At 38.7% G+C, this 23,064-nt stretch overlaps 1 protein-coding gene across 2 annotated transcripts in view; it reads left to right on the forward strand.

The window, feature by feature from the left end:
• Positions 1-21,895, forward strand: part of neurl1aa (neuralized E3 ubiquitin protein ligase 1Aa) — a 133,971-nt gene extending 112,076 nt beyond the window's left edge. For both annotated transcript variants that reach the window (XM_056456600.1, XM_056456601.1), the window contains exons 4-6: positions 11,735-12,430; positions 19,439-19,579; positions 20,843-21,895. In XM_056456600.1, coding sequence (XP_056312575.1) covers positions 11,735-12,430; positions 19,439-19,579; positions 20,843-21,084 — 1,079 coding nt within the window. In that variant the 3' untranslated portion in view covers positions 21,085-21,895. The remainder of the gene's footprint in view (positions 1-11,734; positions 12,431-19,438; positions 19,580-20,842) is intronic.
• The last annotated feature ends 1,169 nt before the right edge of the window (positions 21,896-23,064 follow it).

The raw sequence follows: 23,064 nt of genomic DNA on the forward strand, positions 1-23,064 counted from the left end.
GAAAGGCATAAAGAGAAATAGTGGATTTTTTCATTTATTTCCATTTTTTTACTTTAACCCATAAAAAACGTTTAAAACAGATAATAATAAAAGTATTGTTAAAAATCTAATTATGTTTAGTTTGTTGCATATAGTTCATTTATTCATTTTCTTTTCAGATTAGTTCCTTTATTAATCTGGGGTCGCCACAGTGGAATGAACCGCCAACTTATCCAGCATATGTTTTACACAGCGGATGCCCTTCCAGCTGCAACCCATCTGTGGGGAACATCCATACACACTCGCACACCAGGGACAATTTAGCCTACCCAATTTACCTGTACCGCATGTCTTTGGACTGTGAGGGAAACCGGAGCACCCGGAGGAAACCCACGTGAACACAGGGAGAACATGCAAACTCCTCACAGAAATGCCAACTGTCCCAGCAGAGGCAACCTGCGACCTTCTTGCTGTGAGGCGACAGCGCTACCTACTACGCCACTGCGTCGCCTGTTGCATATAGTATAGGCTGTTTATGTGCTGTGGGTAAAAGGTGTGTTTCAATCTGGCTACCACCGCAAGTATATTTCAAACCTGTGGGAAGCACTGTACAATATATATGTGACATCAAACACATGCATTTATTGTGTAGGGATTTTTATGTTTTTAACATACTGTTGTCTTTCAAAAATAACCTAAAAAGTAATCTGGGCTTTATTGGCTTGAGTCATGAAGTATGAAAACCTTGCTTTGCCTGCCTAAGATTTGAAAATAAGTCCCACAGAGGCTCTTTTATGGGTTCCTGGGTGTTTTTGGCCGTGTACGTGTGTGCTTCAGAGAGAGAAAGTGAGAAATGACCTCAGGGAAGGAGGTTTGTGACCCAGAGATCATTTGTCAATGGGTCCACGTGTTGCCTGTGTGGCCATTCTTCCAAACAAAGAGACCCAACAGCCAAGCATGGCATAGAGCCAGCTCTCTGTAATGAAACCTCTCCTGTCTCCCCCTACTGTTTCCCTCAAACACACACACACACACACTTACAGTACATCTACCATATGCATCAGCATCACACTTCCCTGTGGGCCCCACGCTCTCTTCCCACATCCACTTTTTTGTTCATGTTGAACATCTACTGTAACAAACTAGGATAGAATAATGGGCTTTTTGAGACAAATGCTTCCAATGAAATCAAATGCAATATACACAGATTAGTATATCCAGTTGAAGTCAGAATTAGTAGCCCCCCTGAATTTTTAGCCCTGTTTATTTTTCCCCAATTTCTGTTTAAGGGAGAGCAGATTTTTTTCAACACATTTCTAAACATAATAGTTTTAATAACTCATTTCTAATAACTGACTTATGTAATCTTTGTCATGATGGCAGTAAATAATATTTGACTAGATATTTTTCAAGAGACTTCTATACAGCGTAAAGTGACATTTAAAGGCTTAACTAGGTTAATTAGGTCAGCTATGCGGTTTAGGGTAATTAGGAAAGTTATTGAATAACAATGGTTTGTTCCGTAGACTATCAGAAAAGAAAAGCATAAAGGGGCTTATCATTTTGACCTTAAAATGGTTCATAACAAAATTTAAAACTGCTTTTATTCTAGCCAAAATAAAATAAATAAGACTTTGTCCAGAAGAAAAAATATTATCAGACGTACTGTGAAAATTTTCTTGCTCTGTTAAAAAAGAAAAAAAAAAACTCAAAGGAGGCTAATAATTCTGACTTCAGCTGTATTTGTATGGTAACAGTAAATATCCAAGAGAAAAAAACAACAAGGACAACCTTATTCTGAAAGTGAAGCGAAAGCAGAGAAGAGTCCACTTCCATATTTGGTCATTTCGCTCCGATCCAGACCCCTTTTTTGACTGAACCAAGAGCAGCTTTTGTTTATCAGAAACCTCATCTGCTTATTTTCCACTGCCTTTTGTGTTTAGCCCAACAGGTGCTGGAGCCTGGTGCTAAATAAAAAAAAAGAAGCATCTTAGAAAAAAAAGGACAATCAAACTGGGTATTTGCTTTCGGTCAGTGCAGCTGCGTCCCATCTCTAAAGTGAGACATTAATGCACAAGCCTTGATTCATGTCTTTTTTTTTTAGAAAGAGAGAGAGATTTATATTTTCAAAGCGATTACAATCTGGTTTCATCCAGTCACATTGCAGAATAGCCATAGCTTGTGTGAAAGCTGCCAATAAGACAAAGGGAAAGCGGCGATTGGCAGCTGAGCAGGTGCAGGGTAATTAGAGGGGCAGCAGCTGCCACTGGTCACAGACATCTTGGCAAGAGCACGTTCTCGTCTTTGCCCCTCCCTTGCTTTTTCCATCTCCCTACCAATCCAAATGCACCGAAAACAATTCATTCAGTAATCAACACTCACTTGTTCACCAAAATGGAGAATATCAAATGGAAACTGTAAGTAAACCTTTAGGCGTTCTAACATTTCCTTTAGAGGAGTCTGTTGATGAATGGTCAGAGTTGACAGATTTGAGCCATTTTTATCAGACATCCTGTCAAGACTGACAAAGACTGTTTGTGTCTGCACTAGATAAAAGCACCATTGACAACTACAGTCAAGAGCTCTGCTTACTACAGTATAGACCTTGTGCTTCTTCAAGCCGCTATTAATTAGTGATCACTGTCTGGGTTCATAAAAACTAAATATAAATCGTACAATCTTGTAAAAACAAACAATAAAGCTACAAAATATGTGACTGCTTATTCATTCATAAAAACAGACAGATAGTATTCAAACTATTACTGTACAGCAGGGCTATTCAATTAGTTTGTCATGGGGGCCAGTTCATGAAAAGCATCCTAAATGAGGGGCCGGAGAGATATGACTTGCAATACATGTGATGACACAACAGAAATATAAGAGCCCATATGTTGTATTTTTGCTCCTTAAGACACCCACGTTGGCTTTTTCCACATTAAAATGTTAATATTTTGAAACGATATAACATCACTGCATTGTACAATGTGACTTTTACAAACATATTCAAGTGTTGTATTTTGAAGCACAACAACATCAATGTATTGCGCAAGTAGGCTTCTTCTACATTCAGACATATTCATATGTTATGTTTTAAACTGCGTAACAATTAGGGATGCTAAGATTATAGATTTTGGTTGTACGATTATATAGTTTGAAGAATAATCATGGTTTTACAGTTATCACCATTATTATGCATTTCTTAAATTCAAAACACTACTAGTTTAGAAAATGACAGGAAAACTGCTTATATTTTAGTGCTGTTTATTGCTGCTCAGTAACTAAATACAGCACAAAATATTAATAAAAAACAAACTATAGTCCATCTTTTTGTAAACTTAAAAATAAATGAATACATTTTTGATTTAAACATGACTGATAATTTTACAATGAATAAATACTATTTAAAAATGAATAAATAAATGAATAAATAAATAAAAGAATAAATAAAAAAATGTGTTTGTCTGATGTTATTTTAAGGTATATATTAGCTAAGAATTTAAATGAACTGTTGTTATTATCTGCGTTCATACATACATAGTCATTTTAAACAGAAACGCGGCATTGAGAAGTTTTTATGATCAATTAATTGTAATGAATTAAAGCGTGGTTAATAGTGAAATTAGCTAATCATTGCATCCCTATTAATGATATCAGTGCATTGTACAAAAGGCCTTTTCTATAAACATATCCAAATGTTTTCGGCTGCTCGCGCCACTCGCTTAATGTCACTTGACTCATCTCTGCGCAGCCTTCAGCTGCAGCTCGTGCTGTATTGAACAGACGCATGTCCCTTCATAAGTATAGCGGCCGTTTTTCGACTGAACTAAATTTATTTTTGATGTCTTGGTCACACTAGTTGGAGAGCTGGAACAAATTGCCTTTGGGGGCCGGGTTCGGCCCGCGGGCCGCCAATTGAATAGCCCTGCTGTACAGTAATCTACAGTATAGTATGGGAGAAACAGTTCACATTGCATACGATATCAATCCTCAAAAACACAGGTGCCCAAAGTAGCGCCCACGAGCCAAAGTTGGCCTATAGTAACCTTTGGTTTGGCCTGCCATCCCATCTAAAAAGAAAGGGAGAATAATGGGGAGTTGGGTGGGGAAAATACCTTTGAGAGAGATCACCATTTCGAATTTAATGTAACCTTTTGTCTCTTTGTTTAATTAAAGAGCTAACTAAAAGCTACGTAGCATTTTAGCAGACTAAAATTAAATGTTTTATTTAAATGTTTTAAATGAATCAGACTTTTAAAATGTAAATAGTCATTTGACAGATGACAATGTACAAGACATCGATGACCAAATCAAGACAAAGGCAGGAGCAGCTCGACTACTGTATTCAGCATTGAACTCCATTGTGTTATCAATGGGATTGCTTATGTTTTTACTATAATTAGTTCATTATAAAAAGTAAAACATGCTACTGCATCATTGCTTAATATGTTTAAAGCAACATTTTCTAGTTTTTTTTTTTAATATTAGCAAATAAATTAGGAAATAACCCATGGCAAATGTATTGTAATACAATATATTCAACTTATATTCAATTCAATTCAGTATATTCAACTTCGGCCCACAGCCCTCAATCAAGTTGGGTATTTTGGCCCTGTATAAGAAAAAGTTCAAAAACATACTGTATTAATGAAGCCATTGTCATTGAACAAACTGATTATATCATTGCTTTTCTGTGTGAAAGCTCTATTTTCACTGTTACCAGACAGAATCCTCAGAGCCCAGATCCCATTATGGATTGATCCTATTAAGATTGGGATAAACTATAGAAGAAAAGAAATGACTGCATGAGATAAAGGAGAGTGATATGGATGGACAACATGGAAGGCATAGATGGATAACATCCATCCCAAAGCACCTAATGCAATTTTTGTACTCAAAATGGCCAGAAACTCATTGCTTTTCTATTTAGTCCATTGTCAACCATTCTCCTTTTCCCCTTATTTAATTTGTCCAAATAGAAGCTGTATGTCTGCTCAAACTAGATTCTAGGCTTACGTCAGTTCCTCCAGGTCTAGGGCAAGTGTGGGCCACTGAAGCCTGGATTAATCCTATTTACAGCATGACTTTACTCTAATGAGCCTGATATAACAGACACTCCGGCCAGACCCCCTGTGGTGATGTCATTACTCGGTTTTCTGCCCCATCCAAATGGGTGTGTTCAGCTGTGTGTGGGTTTTAACCATGCATTTAAAGTGTGAGTTTATCCAAAATTTGATTAATTCTGTCATCATATATTGACCCTCATGTTAATCCAAACCCCCATAAGAAAGTCTTGATTGGTATATCCCATATATTGAAAGCTGACCATTGGCATTATAAAAGTGTTTAATCATTTGTTAACGCCAGTTTTATGTAACAAATTTTAATCTGAATTCAACACAACTCGTTATTAAAAAGAATAAGCATTAAAAAAACAAGCAAAGCATGCAAGCAGCTTTTTGTTCATAGAACTTCTTACTGGTCTTAGTTTAACCTTTTAACTTGGACTTAAAGAAAATGTTATGACCAATTTTGACCAAGCAATTACGATGCCTGTTTATAAGTGTTGAATGTCTTCATTATCTCCAGTGACTTTATTTTTCTCGTCCACAAATGACTCTAGTTTAATTCTCCATCTTGCCTTTAATAATTTTGTAGTTTTGTTAGAGTTAATGCCCCTGGGCCATCCCCATGCTCTCCTTAGGAGTGTTTAATATCTCACTAATTAGCACAGGCTATACCACGCTTGTTTCTTCCCAAGGCACTTTGAAGTTCCCAGAAAGTGTTCTCAAAAGATCAATAAAGAAAATTAAGCCGTATCTTGGGACACAGATTTGCAGTTCAGAGCACATCACGTAGCACTACAATGAACTTGACAACAAAGACAGATTTGTGCAAAATCAAAAGACATTTGCCTCAGATTCATCATGCAAGATATGAGACTCAATAATGGGATCCAGAGTTAAATGTGCCAGCCACTAGGCACACCTGTTAATATGTTCATTAATGCAGATATATATTCTGCCAATTACATGGCAGCAACTTTAACGTAGATGTGTGCAATGTTGTAGATGTTGTGGGTGTCGAGGTCCCGACCCTCTGTGGTCATTAAATATCCCAGGATGTCCTTAAAAAAAAAGAGTAGTTTAACATCCTGACCAAATTTGCCCACTGGCCTCTGTCCATTATGGGCTCCTAACCATCCCCTTATCATAAGTGGCTTCATCACTCTGTCCACCAATCAGCTGGTGTGTGGTGTGCAGTATGGCGCAATATGGCTGCTGTCGCGTCAACCAGGGGGATGCTGCACACTGGTGGTGGATGAGGAGATTCCCCTCATTGTGTAAAGCACTTTGAGTGTCCAGAAAAGTTTTATATAAATGTAAGAAATTATTATTATTATTATTATTATTATTATTATTATTATTATTATTATTATTATTATTATTATTATTAGGTGCAATGTTGTAAATGTAGATGAATACGATCTGCTTAAGTTTGAAATAAGCATTAGAATTGGGAAAAAGGGTAATATATGCAACCCGGCATGGTTGTTGGTGCCAAACAGGTTGTTCTGAGTGGTCACAAACTTCTGATGTTCAATCATTTTCACGGAACACCTTCTGTGTTCACTTTACAGTGAATTTTCTTCAATGTAGAAAACAACAAGTGGGTGGCATTTCTACGGCCAGGCTGTTTCAAGCTGACAGAAAGACAACAAAAACTCATACATGGTTTCCGAAACATTCATTCCACACCAAAATTCATCCCACCACTGCTACATAACAGCTTCTCATTCATAACCTTAAGTTGTTGCTATTTTTTTTAATAGCAGGTCATAATCGCACCAAAACATATTAAAAAGGCACAAGAATTATAAGAGCGTGAACTTTTCTGTAACCGTAGTAGTGCTGTGCATTATTTGTTTAACCCTTTAAGTTGACATACTGACTGACTGACTGAAAGGTGTGTGATGCGTGAGGCCAGCAAACATGACGTAGCTTTCAGTTAAGATGAACACAGTTTCCATAATTACGCTTTATAGATAAAGGTATATGGCTCTGCATACAATGACTTTATCTTGCTGGAGTTTGTAGCCGTTTCACTTTACCTCAGGACGCATTAATGCCGCTCTGTAGGTCTATTGGAGACATTCATAAATATTTCTAACAAATCTAATAAATGTTGGAGACATACTTATTACATAAATGCACTAAACCACTATTCAGCAGTTGAGCAGCGTATATTTGAGGGTCATTTAAGAACAGAGAAAATCGGCGTGCAAGCAAAGAGATTCGCATGCTCTTATTACATGAATGCAATCTCAGCTTGTAATACTGCACTCGCCACATTTGTCATTGAAATAACGCCAAAGGTAGTTGGTAGATCTGTGTAAAAGGTCTGCCGCCACAGCTGAAGAAAATCCTAGAGGAAACACTGCTCATATAATCACTTGTTTTACCAGTGGTGTGTAGAAAAGCACCTAACAACAACATATTAAAACTTGAAGCGGGTGAGCTACAGCAGCAGAAGCTCACTCAAGGTGTCTCAGCTTAAGGCTGGTTTATACTTCTGCATCGAGTGATCACCGTGGCCTACGCCACCTGCCTTGTGTGTAGTCGCGCATTTATACTTCTGCACGCTGTTTGTGTTGCTCTGCAATAACATATCCAAAGCATAAGCTGGCAGCAGGTTTTTATGTTCCTCTGTGTCGAGTTTCTTCGCGGGTGTTTTGTTTTTTCTGAACACTGAAAGTTGCTCAAACTCGCTCATTCAGAGGTGGGAACCGGTGAACGTGCAACAACTTTTATCATAAGGTAAACACAAAACAAAAGTTTTCATCTGGAGCTCCTTCATGGAACTCGACACTTGTAAACAATCACTCCATCAGGCTCACGGCTCTCAGCACTGCCCACGCTTGTCAGCGATACCAAGCTGACCAATCACAGAGCTTGCGCTACCCATGGTTGCGACGTGTAATTAAATTTTTTGAGAGGTGCGCATCAGCGTTGACGTCAGCCACGGCAAGGGCTATGCGACTGGGTGAAGGCTGCACCAGACCATACGCCTGCGCTTGATGCAGAAGTATAATCAGCCATAAAAAAGGGTTGGAGATTCTAGATGTTCTATGTTCCACCTGTGAAAGTTAGGCTAGGTTTGCATGACAAAAATATAGCGAAATAAAGAAGTTTTTACCTTTGTGTTAAAAAAAGTTTCAAAATGTTTTCCATTCGCATTTACACTTCTGCAAACATGGCCAAAATATCTGTATTAATATGCCAGGGTAATATTTCTTACTGTCACGTTGTTAGTAAACAGTATTTGTAAAGATGGAATGACAACAAGCTGTTGACAAATCAGTGCTGATGTGTCTATAAAATTTGCCATGTACGCAAGATGCATCTCCACTGTTGGTTGAGCAACAACAACACTACCATGTACTCCACCATTGCAGTGTTTTTTTACATGAATACTTACATACAAGATATTTACATATACGGCTGCATTTTCAAGAACTTCAACATTAAAGATTGATGTATTTTCAATCTCAAAAAAGCTGTTGTGGTGTAAGCGAACAGGCAAAACACATACAGAGTTTCCAGGGGGTTTTTTTGGCTGGAAACATAGCGGTGTAAACTTCCCCTTAGAAAAAGGTGTATGCAGCAGATCTCAAGAAAAACAATAGATTATGATCACTTATTACAGTTTAGATGCTACACCATATTCTCAAGCTGAAACTTGCAAGAATTTGCTCATTGTGAGAGATCAAGGCCTCGCACAAGTAGGGGAACTTATACTTTAGCAGCCTTTCTTGGCCTGCAACCATTTCCAGCCTATTGTGGTCCATTATAATGCATCACCGATCCCGCTTTCATTTACTTACCCTATCTGTACTAAGCAAGCATTTCAACGCTACGGTGATAATGTAATCCCTTTTTTGTCACCTGAGCCGCGTCGACTCATTCTGAATGGCAGAAGAAAAACAACTTCGTCAGATACTGCTTCATTCTATTTGTACAGTAGTCTTGCGTATGATTAGGGAATAAGTCGTTTGCTGACTCAGGTCACAGATATTGCTTCACACTGTTTATATAGTATCCTTGCGTATTATTAGGCAATAAGTCATTTGTTGACCTGTTAGCTTTGCATGTTGGGGATTAAGTTCTTACGTCCTTCATCCTGATGGAAATGAGTTGCGTCCTTACAGAGCTAAATATAGAGGGTTGGAGAACCACTCTTTCTTGATCTGTCTCTTTCACTGTTTGCCGAGCCACTTACACACAGACGCACACACACTGTAATTGGGTCTAAGAGGATTTATCTGCGACGAGGGCTAATCAACAGTCTCTCTGGGTCACTGTCGATATATAAAGACAGACACAGGAAGAGAAATTGAGGCTCTCTTTTATTTTATCTTCTTCTATCACACTTCTTGACCTCCAGCTTTTATCTTTTAGTCACTTCCCTCTGTGTTTAAACATCTCTTGTAAAGCAAAACTGCAGTGAGTATGGTAATGTAAAACACCATGCAGTTAAAAATAATAATAATAATAATCAAATATTGAATAAGTTAGCATGACTACATTTTTTAATATGCAAATGGTGCTCAGGTATAAGCTTTACATACGAAATCTATTTCACTGAGTAGGTTAAATAAAGTTCTCCCTATCAGTGGTATGGCTCTTAGGAGGAGCAGCTAATTTTAACAAGCTAATTAGCACTGACAGTCAATTTTAGTGCTAATATTTTTGTCTGGGGTCTGACTGTCTTCGAATGCACAGATGAGGTCTAAATACAGGGCACACTCCAGTGGGGCTATCAGTTGCAAAAGGAGGGAACGACGGTCTTTAGCTTGTTTGAGTGCTGAGCTATGATAAGCTAAGCTAGCCTACCTTTAAAATACTGTAATATGCTATTTTAGGCTACTAGGAATGGGGAATTAAGTTTGGTGTACACACAGCATGTTGCTAGCACAGCATTTCATTCATATTTAGCACTATTTTAGGCAGGCGGAGCGAGGAGGGTTGGGTATGTTATGACTGCTGTACTATGTTAGCGTACTATTGCATTACTACAAAGTTCTATTCCTAGAAGTTGCTGAAGTAACTGGTGTAAATGATAGAGAGACACACTGCCTGGCAGCTAGTTCGGAAACAACATTAGCTCTTATGTAAAATAGTAATGCGTTACATTTACACTAGCTGCCTTGAACTCACTTTTAACCATACTGATCTACAAAGAGGTGAACAATAACAAGGACATGAGTTTCTTACAGAATTTATGCTTGTTTTATTACTAGTGTCTTTTGCATGAATGTCTTTGAAGTAGTCAAAAATGACTTAAAGGGTACCTATTTGACCCCTTTTTTAAGATTTAAGATAAGTCTTTTGTGTCTCCAGAATATGTCTGTAAAGTTTCAGCTCAAAACACACATCTGATTATTTATTATATCTTTCAGATTATTGGATTTTTCTGCATTGAACACAATGTAGCTGTTTTTGTTACCATCAATGCTAGTTCTCCCCGCCCACAGATCCCACGTGCCTGTCAGAGTGTGCCTCCATCTCCGCCTCGGCTGCGTCAGATAAACAGCACAGTGACAGACATGAAGGAAGCAGATCTCATGTAATGTTTGTGAGAAATACTGCAGTAAAACCTTTACCAATGATTATTTGATGTTTTTGTTGTGGAGTCAATTCAAGCCTTTCTGCAACGATGAGTGACTCACAATGACGTTACAAAGTTCACACACACACACACACACACACACACGCACACACACACACACGCACACACACACACACACACACCGTTTTTGCATGCAAATGTGACAGGATACACGTTAATATTCACTGCTGTATGGATATCTGATATGTTAATGTACAAAATAACCCTGATTTAACATCCACAAACCAGGATTGAAGCGTCTTCTTTTGTGATTGTACTGACACGTGGCTGTTTTAAATAGTTTTAAACTTGTAAAACTCATTCTTGATCACATTTGATGATGACTGATGATCACAGAGAGCTGAACAGATCTTTTAATCCCAGTTGCTTTGCGCACGTCCTGTTTTGTTGATATGATTATATCATACTTGCCAACACTCCCATTTTTCCCGAGAGTTTCACGTATTTCAGACCCATCTCCCATTTTGTTATTTCTTCCGGAAAACTTTCGTAATCCCTTAAAAACTGTTGACTTCAGTATAATATCCGATCACAGCAGCTGGCCAAAACTCGATGCATAGCACAGCTCACTCCTTGCTCTTAAGTTCGTGACCCCCCGTACAGACACCTAGAAATTCCCACCACAGCCAACTCTAGATTGGAAATTGAGTATAAGGGCTTTGATTATTTGGTTCATGTGTTTAATTAGGGTTAGAACAAAAATTTTGTAGGACTGTGACCCTCCAAGAAATGGTTTGGACACCCTAGGTCCACAACAGAAACACTGTACTAGGGATACATATCAATTTAAATGAGAGGAACTTTAAACATTGTCTTGAAACAAGGGTTTTTGGAGTCAAAATGGATGCTGTAAAACAATATCACATCAACCTGGAATGTACTGTAGTTCAACCAGTGGAAACCAGCACAGTAAATATCAAAAAAAACATCTTGGGGACATATTTAGTTTTAGTGGCCAGGCTGATTATTCTCCAATGTTTGTTCATTATGTATGGTCAACCACTGAATCAACTGTATAATGTTAATACTGTAGCTAATCTGATCATTGTATCTCATCTATGTCCCACAGAGAGTGAAGTCGTCCCTCCAGACCTTCTCCGGCCACGATCCTTCACCACAGTCCGTGGATCCACCTCTTTAAGACGTGAAGCAGACACCTCCCGCTTGTCTGTCAGCCTTTGTGATCTCAACCTGCCACAAGACGACTCCAGGCTTCGACTCCCTCCTGCTCCTGTCACCTGTCCCATTCCTCAAAACTCCATGAACTCCCAGCAGTCGTCGCTGCTTCCTCACGCCTTGGAATGTGACATTCGTTTCCACCAGCTCCGAGGTGCCCACATCAAAATCCTCAACGAACAAACCGTGGCACGATCTGAACACAACCGTGAAGAACGCACACTGGTCTTCACAGATCGCCCGCTGAGAATTGGCGAAACCATCTTCATCAAAGTCATTAAGTCCAGTCCTGCTCGATTTGGGTCTCTCTCGTATGGCGTGACATCATGTGACCCAGCAGTGCTTCGTCCTAGCGACCTCCCTTACAATCCCGAAGCTCTGGTAGACCGTAAGGAGTTCTGGGCAGTGTGTAGGGTGCCTACTGCTTTGCAAAGTGCTGATATACTGGGCTTCCTGGTCACCCAGGAAGGGGAAGTAATTCTGAGCCATAATGGCACCAATGTGGGGATGCAGGTGTGTGTGGACAACTCACGACCACTCTGGATGTTCTTTGGACTGCATGGTGCAGTCACACAGCTGAGGATTCTGGGTAAGCATGCTTGATCTATTATGCATCAAATTATCTAGCTCTATCTCACAGCTATTCATAACTTTTTGATGTAGCTGCTAATTCGTATGAATCTGATTCGTAAAATATAGTAAGATTTGGGTTTAGGGGTGGGGTTTGGTTTCACACCTCCTTTTAAAAATTGGACATTTTTATACAACTAAACTTGTATGTATTCGTACGAATTAGCCACTTAACTGACAAAAACGTAAAATAGTTAAGTTTCCTCGAAACCATGATTTCAGCAGTACTAAAGCATTCCTAATAATTTCAACATAATTATTAAGTAGTCTAACTGAAACATATAAAGTAGTAACTGAAATATCACTTGTGTATGGTTAAGACTATGAGGTATCACCCAGACCTTGGCACGGTCTATTTGAACAATGGTGCTGTGTGAAATTGTAAATGGCAAGAATGCAAAAACTGATTGGTTTTCAATCCTCCATGGCTAGTTCTGGCCACAATATTTGGCCAATTGGAGGACAGAAGCTCCTCATCCACCTTTTAAACATGGCATGTCTTAGACTGGTGCCACAATGAATTAAGGAAGGTTTAGTGGAGCCATGTCAACAAAAACCATGCCTCTATGATGTTTCCTCAATAATCTTACAAACTTTGGCAGCCATTATGTGTTCACAATTTTGGTTCCGAAAATCTATATCCACGTTTCCATCCACCTATTTTTATGTGCATTTTGGATATGTGCATAAAAAACGGTTGATGGAGATGGCAAGATGCGCATAAAGTTATTGTATTATTAATTACCTTCAGAATTGTCAAGAGCGTCTGTGCTCCGCTTCTCATAGTTACAAACACCACCATGAGTTCATTGCGTATCGGCATTGTCTTCTGAGGCGCAAGTCATTCATTAAATAAGGAAACGATTCACACAGCTTCTCCTACTGCAGTAAATTCCGTTTTTCTTTTTGATATTTGGCGCCAGTTAATCAGAAAGTGACGATTTTGTTCGCTTTGACTCATTGGATGGAAACACTGCGTTAATCGCACGTCTTTTATGCGATAATCCAGTTTTGCGCATACATTTAGTTTGCATCTTTGGATGGAAAAATAGCTAATAATATCAAGCATGTTGTTCATAAAAGAAGTTTGCAGACATCAAAGTCTCCCGTAAGTTCCGGGAGTCTCCCGCATATGCATAGTGACGCCCCGATGCCAGCAAACGAATGATAATCTCCTGAAAATCGCACGTGCCCCCCCCCAAATATGTCACGCACCCCTTTTTTTCATCTCCCGCAAATCATTTATATATCCCCGAAAATGATTTTTTCCAACTTGGGATGTCTAAGCTTTGGACTTGTGGGGGAAACCGGAGCACCCGGAGGAAACCCACTTGAACAAGGGGAGAACATGCAAACTCCACCAAGGGGAGAAATGCCAACTGACCCAGCTGAGGCTCGAACCAGTGACCTTCTTGCTGTGAGGCAACAGCACTACCCACTGTGCCACCACGCCACCCCATAATCTATAATATACACATGCAATTATAGACCTTTTCAAAACTGTGACTTTGCTGTTGTAGGTATCAGATTTATATGTATTTAATTTAAATTTCTCATCGGAATCACTTCAAATCATTGATAAAAAAATACAGATGCACTCCAGTAACCTTTTACAACACCAGACAGTGCTCCAGGTCTCACCCACACACACCTGCAACCGACACAATCTCAGTAAAGTTTAAACCAAACAAATATATGCACACAGACTCATCCACGGCTAAAAACAGCTAGTATTACAGAAGTTTGTGTGGGTGGGCAGTGACCTCTGTAAGCTTTGCATGCACTCTATAAGACGTCTGTCACTGGAAGCACATTTACCCTCCCTTTCTGCGCCGCACCGACACACTCGCACCATCTCATTAGCATGCGGTGAAGGAAAGGAAATGAGAAAGTGAAGAGGAGAGTGGGCGATTCACACTTCATTTGAGAGCATTCATTTGAGAACATTTCTCTCGTTTACATCTCCTCTCTCCATTTCTCATTCCTATTTCCCCTCTTAGCATAATGTTTTTGTTCTTTCAAGATTCAAGGTTCAAAATGTCATTGTAATCATTTAGCTGTTGTCTCGCTGTGCTTATTCAACTGTAACAGCGGCAAGAATATACAAAGAGAGATGAAATATGAGTAAACCACAAATAACTATAACTTTACTGCAAGTGGTAGAGTTAAGCAATTGTGATTGGAAAAATATCCCCAATTAGCCAATGTGACTTGCAGCCCAAAAAAATGTGAAAGTAGGTGGGGTGTTACGGATTTTTATTAAAATTACAGGTTCTAAGTTGTGTCTGTTAAAACCAATGGTTTTTGTAGTAATTGTTTTGTATAAATGGAAAGTAAATAACATTTGTCTCCTCCCTTTTTTGCTGATCTGAAAAATGGTTAGATCCAGGACTAAAATATTGTGTGTGATCCGAACCATGAGGTTTGTAATCCATTACACCACTAGAAAGTAGCAACAAAGTATGCTTGATTACATATTACATAGAGTTGTAATAAAGAAAGCTGAAGGAAAGCTGTAAGATGGGTGTCACGGTGGCACAGTGGGTAGCACTATCGCCTCACAGCAAGAAGGTTGCTGGGTCAAGCCCCAGCTGGGTCAGTTGGCATTTCAGTTGGCCACCCTGCTCAATAATATTAATGTATAAATACATACATGGTTTGATTTTATCAGGGTTCGTACACTTTATTACTACCAAAATTCAATGACCTATTGTTTTAAGTAATGCATATTCATATTTCTCAAACATATGGTAAAACAACAACAATAATAATATTATGTGTAGGTCTACTGGATTTTATTAATAATTCTATTCTACTTAAAATAATTCTGATGTTGAATTATGTTTAAGATATAGGCCTATGCTTGCAATCTGTCATTGACAACATTATTAGACCATTTAATTCACTGGTAAAATTAACATTATATAGGCTAGAGTAGTTATACTGACACTGTTAACATTTATTTTCATGCACAACTGTGTGTTCGCTATGAAAGAAAGAACAGATCAAATGCTGCAATCATAACTCTAAAATGCGATATGATCATTTAAATGATGTGCACACTTTCGGTTTCATTTTCACTGCTTAGTGCTGTTCATACTTCGCGCGCGGCTCTCAAACGATCAGTCTGTGCCACAAACTGAATATTATTTACAACTTTATTACCTGTTACTCACAGCCTATGCAGGTTCTGTTCGCTAAAGTAGACGCACACGTCTATCATTAAGTAGGTTGCGCGCCCGTCCTGTCTGTGATAACAGTTCACGTCACATGTGATTTCCCGGCCGCAAATACAGCATTATATGAAGACAAAATGACATTTTAAGGTGAATTATACCTTATATATACAGTATGTGACTCTTTCAACATCACTTGGAGGTGTCCATGTTGCTGAGCAATGTGTGTGAAACAATGAAAAGACTCGTGCAGCCGCCTTTGCTTCTCTCCTGAACTTGAAAATATGATTGGCAGAATCGTAGAAATGCTGGAGTAAGATCGTCTAGGGGGTCGAATCGAGATCGCGATCTTTTTTCGAATTAATTGTGCAGCTCTACCCTGAAGTTAAACAAGTTATGACATGAACAAATCACACCTGTACTTTCCACACACACAAATACTAAACCATTTGACAGATGAATTATGTGACTTCTTATATCACACAACTAGTTTAGTCAGTACCCTTTTGCTATTCAAAATATAGAAAAGACTTTCTGCCATGTTGACACATAGTGCTCATTTTATGCATGACAAAGGGCTTTAGAGAGGGCTGACTTTCTCTAATAGGTTTTTTGAAGTCTCTCCCTCTGCGTTTGGAGGTTAGAGAGACTCAGCTGTTCTCGTGTCTCTGTTAATCTAGTAGAGATGCTCTTGAAGAGGCCGGGCCCTTGTGATCCAGGGCCAGTTGCTGAGGCCTGGAGAAGGGGGATTTATGATATATGCATGTGTGGAATGACAGGAAGGTGGAATGGCATGTCAGACTCATAAAGGATCATGCTTGGTGAACCCCACCCCATATATAACTCCTCACCCGATGTCCAGCTTAATAGAGGATCACGTTGTAGGATTTGCATATTGTATGCAAACGTGAGCAAAGAATGCACATGTATAATTCACGCTGGTTCCAGTTTAAATTTGTCATACACCTCATCCAAAGGAAATACACACTTATGCATGCATATAGACTGACATAAGTGGGTGAGTTTCTTAGTTTCTTACACTATACTATAGTGTGTATACTGTATGTATAAGAATATCCAGCATAATAAGGTCAGTTTAATTAAAGTTTGTAAGTTTTTGACTCTTCTAAAGCATAAAAATATCATATGTTTGCAGATATTTTAGAAACATGCTAAGTGAACATTCTTGTTTATCTGCAAAACAATGCTAAAGTCAGATTTTCTGCTTTAAATATGTCCGTTACATGCCAGAACGTCTGTCTTTGTTTTGGTAATTTAACCCGCCCACTGCCACTTTAGCCAATTATATTTCAGCACTCCGGATTGCCTTAGTGGAAAACAGCATATTTCATTCATTCAGTCATGACGGCGTTCAAAGTATGCGTCTGTGACCAAAATGCGGCCTCCGGTGGACAGTAACAGACTCCGAAATGAGACGCAGATTCACAGTCCCACATGAGGTTATTAATTAGAAATTAATATAAATATTACGAACGTAAACATTAAGTGAGCAGGTTACATTGTAACTGCATGTCCTAACAACACGCTACATGACGAGACACACAGTGATAAGAATTTGGCTGTTTGCTCCAGATGAAACACGACAATACAGCCATTTAGAAGCACAGAATAGTGCACTTACTGCACTCCAACATAATGTTAAGGTTTATAGTCTAATTAATACACATTAAACCTCTTTAACATTATTAAATGTACATGCTGAATCACTGATATTTGTTGGCTTGTACTGAGTCACAGTTCTGAAGTTCAATTTCAAACTGTTTTTTATTTTCAAGATCTAAGGTGAACTATCTGCTGCTGCTTTCAGTAGTATAACAATGAATATCATGTAAAATGGCCTTCAAACTCACATTATTAGCATTTAACACTGAATAAAGCACATGAGGTGAACCTGATCATTGTCAGTTTTCTGTTGTTCAGCTGTAAGAAATAGAAGCCGTTTCTAATATATACGTTTAAGGTGTTAATTAGAATAAAAACTCATTTTAATATGGAAAATATTCCTTCTATGGCATGCCATTGCTTTCATTTAGGACACGACTTAAATCAGCCTTTAGGCTCAATAGTCAGGCTTGCTTCTGTTGATGTTGTCAATCTGGCAACCTGCGTTTGCGTGTGTTTTAAACCAGGAGTGCAATACCTAGTTCAACCACTGGGTGTCAAATTTACAAACTGCACCTTTAAATTCGGTCTCAGATCTACAAGCTCCATTAAAGGCCCAGAAATCTTACTGTAGCACTTATTAGAAGATCGTAAGCAAATGAACGAGTCTGGTTCTGATTAAGATTCTTAATGAGCCCATTAACAATTCTATTAGAACCTTAACAGAATTCCATCCCTCCAGTAATTGGTTGTATACTGTTCACTTTTTTGATCATTTATTTTAAGGTACCCTTCATTACAAAACTGAAAATATATCTTTCACTACAGAGTTGTTATGTGAACAAACAATCAGTAAATAGGCTGAATTGATTTAATTTAATATTTAATGGGTTAAGTCAATAACTGCTCTAAATGTTTTGGTCGCTGAGAGAGCTATTCAAGTCGTATAACGAAATTAGGTCTTCTGGTCTCGGATCTGTTAATGAATCTCAGGACAGCATGATCTTTAAAGGTGCCAGAGTCAGATTCCATCCTGAGCTTCAGCAGCCAAAACAATGCACTGACATCACTGAAACAAGCACCCCATCAGACTCACAAACACAGCACCTGTGCAGTCATGCCATATGTGTACTGTAGCTCTGCGAGGAGTATGACAAGAGAACAATTGTTGACAATAACCGCTTCCTTTACAAGTTTTTGATCTTTTGAAATGTCATTTTCATGTGTGATATGGAAAATATTCTCATTTGGTCTACCCACAGTCTGTTCACTTACCAGCCAGTTTATATTACTGAAATATATGCATTTTTTTAAAGTGAAAATATCTGGAATATGTCCAGAGTGCTGTTTTACAATTTGTGCTTCAGGGAATGTTCTGATGACTGATTTATGGCATGTTTCAGATTCATAATCAAATATTTGACATTGTTATTTATGATAAAATACAATATTGTATTTTGTACTCACTCACTCACTATCCTTCGGCTTAGTCCCTGATTTATCTGGGGTCGCCACAGTGGAATGAACTGTCAATTACTCTGGCATACAGTATGTTCTATGCAATGGATGCTCTCCCAGCTCTGGGAAACACCCATATACTTTCTTATTCACGCACACACTCATACACTACGGCCAATTTACACTGCAAAAATGTTTTTCTTATACTTAGATCTTTTGTCTTATTTCTAGTCCAAATATCTCAAATTTCTTAAATCAAGCAGCATTTTCTAGGTAAGCAAAACATGCCTTGTTTTCAGAAATGATATGCCAGTATTAAGTCACAATAATCTGCCAATTGGTTAAGCAAACAATCTTGTTTTCCCTATTGAAATAAGATTATTTTTCTTACCCCAATTGGCAGATTATTTAGCTTCTTTTAAGAAAAAACACATTTAATTTTGGCGTATCATTTCTGAAAACGAGACATTATGTTTTGCTTGTTCAGAAATTTTTTCTTGATTTAAGAATTGTCAGATGTTTGGACTAACAACGAGACAAAAAAGTAAGAAAAGCATTTTTTGCAGTGTAGTTCAATTCAATTCAATTCACTTATACTGCATGTCTTTGGACTTTGATAGAAACCATTTATAGAATCAATTATTACTACAGAACTGAAAAGCGCTGAATCATATTGACTGTTTGTCACCTGCTTATATGTGCATATTCAGGCTCCACTTTCTTGGGTGATGCTCGTGACCCGTCCAGCCCTGGTTCGCCCTCTGCCTCTCCCTCAGGCCTGTGTGGTGGAAGTCCAGAGCCCAGTCTTCATGAACGTGGCTGTTCTGCTGCCTTCTGCAGCTCCACTGAAGGTCTGCATGCTTTTTTTTTAGACAGAGTTATCATGTAACAGGACTTCCTGGAAAAACAAATAAATATTTTTTTTTATTATCAGATTATAAGGTTTTTGGCACACAAGTATTAAGAAAATGTTAAGACTATATGATATAAAAAATTGCATTTTTGGTATATTCAATTTCAATTTCTATAGCGCTTTTACAATGTAGGCTGTGTCAAAGCCGCTTAAAATAGAGGTTCTAGTAAAGTCCAGATTTCAGAGTTGAAGTTCAGTTTAGTTCAGTTCAGTGTGGTTTAAATTTCACTGCTGAAAGTTCAAATACTGAAGAGGAAATTCATCGATGCGCAGCTCTTTAAGTCCCAAACTAAGCAAGCCAGTGGCGAGGAAAAAACTTCACCAACTGACAAAGTGAAGAAAAAAAAACACTATCACTGTGGTCTTTCAGGTATCAGTCTAATGCACTCCACTCCTCCATGACCACCACAGCATCAGCTCTGAATACGGCCTGGTCCAGGATTATGGATACCTTGGCATTCATTTCTTCACAGGTCTTGGATCGCATCAATGGTGCTGCATAATCTCTGGGGGCCTTGGGATGAGTATCCTCAAGTGGAAATAGAGAATAAAGAAAATAATTAGCGTAGCTGTTGTTCATAGTGTTTTTAAACGAAAGTGTGAAACATGAAAATAGTAGTTATATAAACAACCATTTAAAGCATATGAGTGTTTCTAACAAAATGTCGAGTGCTTTAAGACAGGAGGAGTGTGTCCTACAGGTGTTTGTCAAGCCAGCTCACCTGCATGGAGCACATTCATGCATCAAACCATTATGCGATGCATTGAGTGGATGCTTTACAATAAAGATAGGTCTTTAATCTAGTTTTGAACTAAGAGTGCATCTGAGCCTCAAACATTATCAAGAAAACTATTCCAGAGTTTAGGAGCCGTATATGTGAAGGCACGACCTCCTTTAGTAGACTTTGCTTTTCTAGGTACTACCGGAAGCCCTGAGTTTTGAGATCTTAAAGAGTGGGTTGGATTGTAGCGAGACAGAAGGTTGGTTAGATAAACAGGAGCTAGATTATTTAAAGCTTTAACAGAACGGAACTTAACAGGCTTAACTTCTATTTCTCACAGAAATCCTTGTCACCACAAAAGATTTCAACACTTCATATAGCACTGTGGCATCTTTTTGCCTAGTAAACTAACTGTCTGGAGCAACTGCTAGTAAATGAGCAAATGGTAATCAAAATTTCTCCATCTTTCTCTGTCATAGGAACGACACCAAACTCACCCATCAATCTCCCCAAATCACCGACTTTCCCATCTGCCTCAGGCTCATGGCTGGACGAGTGCTCTATCTGCTATGAAAACACAGTGGATACCGTCATCTACACCTGCGGACACATGTGTCTCTGCTACACCTGCGGGCTGCGCCTCAAAAAAATGGCCAACGCAAGCTGTCCCATCTGTAGGAGGGCTATCAAAGACATTATAAAGACCTACCGGAGCACTTAGGGGAGCCCGCTCAACCCCCTGCTGCAAACCCAAGTTTCAAAAGGGCCATTAAGGATCTCTAATAGATCTCTGTTTCAAGAGAGGGTCGGTGTCACAGTTCAGGGACTTTCTCTGGCACTGCATGGGTCTCCGTTTCCCAATGCGATGACTTTTGTACTCTTGAAGGCTCAGGCATCCATTCACAAAGGTCTGTTGTATTTCATGCTCAAGTCTCTGTTGCTATGGAAACCAGTGGTGTTGCTGCTCCTTAAAAGCATCTGGCTAACGTAAATCATGGACAGCATCTCATCGAATTCAGGTGACACGCTCTGTGAGCCATACCAATCTGCAGTAATCTCATTCATAGCGTCGCTGCATATCCTTTAAAGCTGGAATCATATTCAATAGGGAGTGTTACAATCTCTTTTATCTTTCTTCTGCTGTCCTTAGAGCTAGTCAGATCAGCTAAGGCACTGATGAAATTCATACAAAAAAAGAAATAGGTCTCAGTGTTTCACAATTTTTGTCTGTGCTGAGCTGAGACGAACATTACTAGAAAAAAATACAGATGTAAAGGTACAGTGCTTCTCATACCTCGCCATTTCATGCTAGCGTTAGCCTGCTAGCTGAAAGCTTACCCATATTAATGATCTGGAGGTCTTTGTGCATTGATGACTATTTGATCATGTGTTTCGTAATGTAATCTGAAGCTTTGGTAGGTGGCAGGTGAAGTGGTCCGCTATAATTTTGCTTATGCGTGCGTGTGTGTGTGTTTGTTCAAAAAACAGGACGTTGTGGTGAAATTAAAGAGATATCATTTGTTAAAACAATACACAGGAATGATTAACCAATGAGTCAGATTGTTATATAACAAGTCATTTCCAGATAAATAACATTAAAATTGGATATTTGCATTAATCCAATGGTGCTGGGAAATGTAATTGCCATAGAGTAATGCGGTTAAAATGGAGCACCTCATCTCACGACCCCAAAAACATGTTGGCTTAATCAAATCTTGATTAACTGTGAACTTGCTCTTGACTGTCGATCCAAACACGCAAGCTCTGGGTTTTTCTGTGAAAGCAAATTGCAATGTTGCCATGGAGAGCAAAATCTAGGAAGTAGGAAAACAGCCTCAAGGCATTAACCAATGAAAGAGTCATTTATGGCAAGAGGATATTTGATTTGCCCAGTTAATCCATATTTCCACCAATCCCCCACAGCCGACAGTTTGCGTAGGCCAAAAAAATGGTGCGTCTGTGTGGGGATAATAGTGAGTTCAGGTCACTGATGAAATATTACATTGATTAAAATGAAACGCATTAGGTAAACAGGTGGAACATAGCCATGAGGCTGGCTCTGTGTCCTGTGCTGAGAAAGAAAAGAGTAGGTGCAAAAAGACAGTGTTAGCAGTGTTGTTAGTAGGGCTGCACAATATTGGAGAATTTTGACATCCCTGCAATATATATTGCGATATAAATACAATTTCATCACATGACTTAAATAACTCTATTTGGAAAGTCATTAATTTCGATTGATTGGGATGATTTGTATGGAAGTGAATTATAAATATATTTGATTTATTATACTCTCACCGGCCACTTTATTAGGTACACCTGTCCAACTGCTCATTAGCGCAAATTTCTACTCAGCCAATCACATGGCAGCAACTCAATGCATTTCTGCATGTAGACATGGTCAAGACGATCTGCTGCATTTCAAACCAAGCATCAGAATGGAAAAGAAAGGTGATTTAGGTGATTTTGAACTTCTCTAGGACACAGGAAGACGTTCAGAGATTCCTTTTAGTGCATTCTGAACCTGATATTTGAAAACCTACCTTTTTATTTGATAGGTAAACTGCAAAGATTAATTACACAAAACAATAAAAACATGCCTGTGTCATATTTCATATAGATATGTGTGTGATATTTTAGCCCAATAATTAAAAGAAAGACTTATTGACATTATTTTCATGATTGTCACCTCCAATCAGAGAGC

Source organism: Danio aesculapii, chromosome 1 (assembly GCF_903798145.1).
Source record: "Danio aesculapii chromosome 1, fDanAes4.1, whole genome shotgun sequence".
Taxonomy (NCBI): Eukaryota; Metazoa; Chordata; class Actinopteri; order Cypriniformes; family Danionidae; genus Danio; species Danio aesculapii.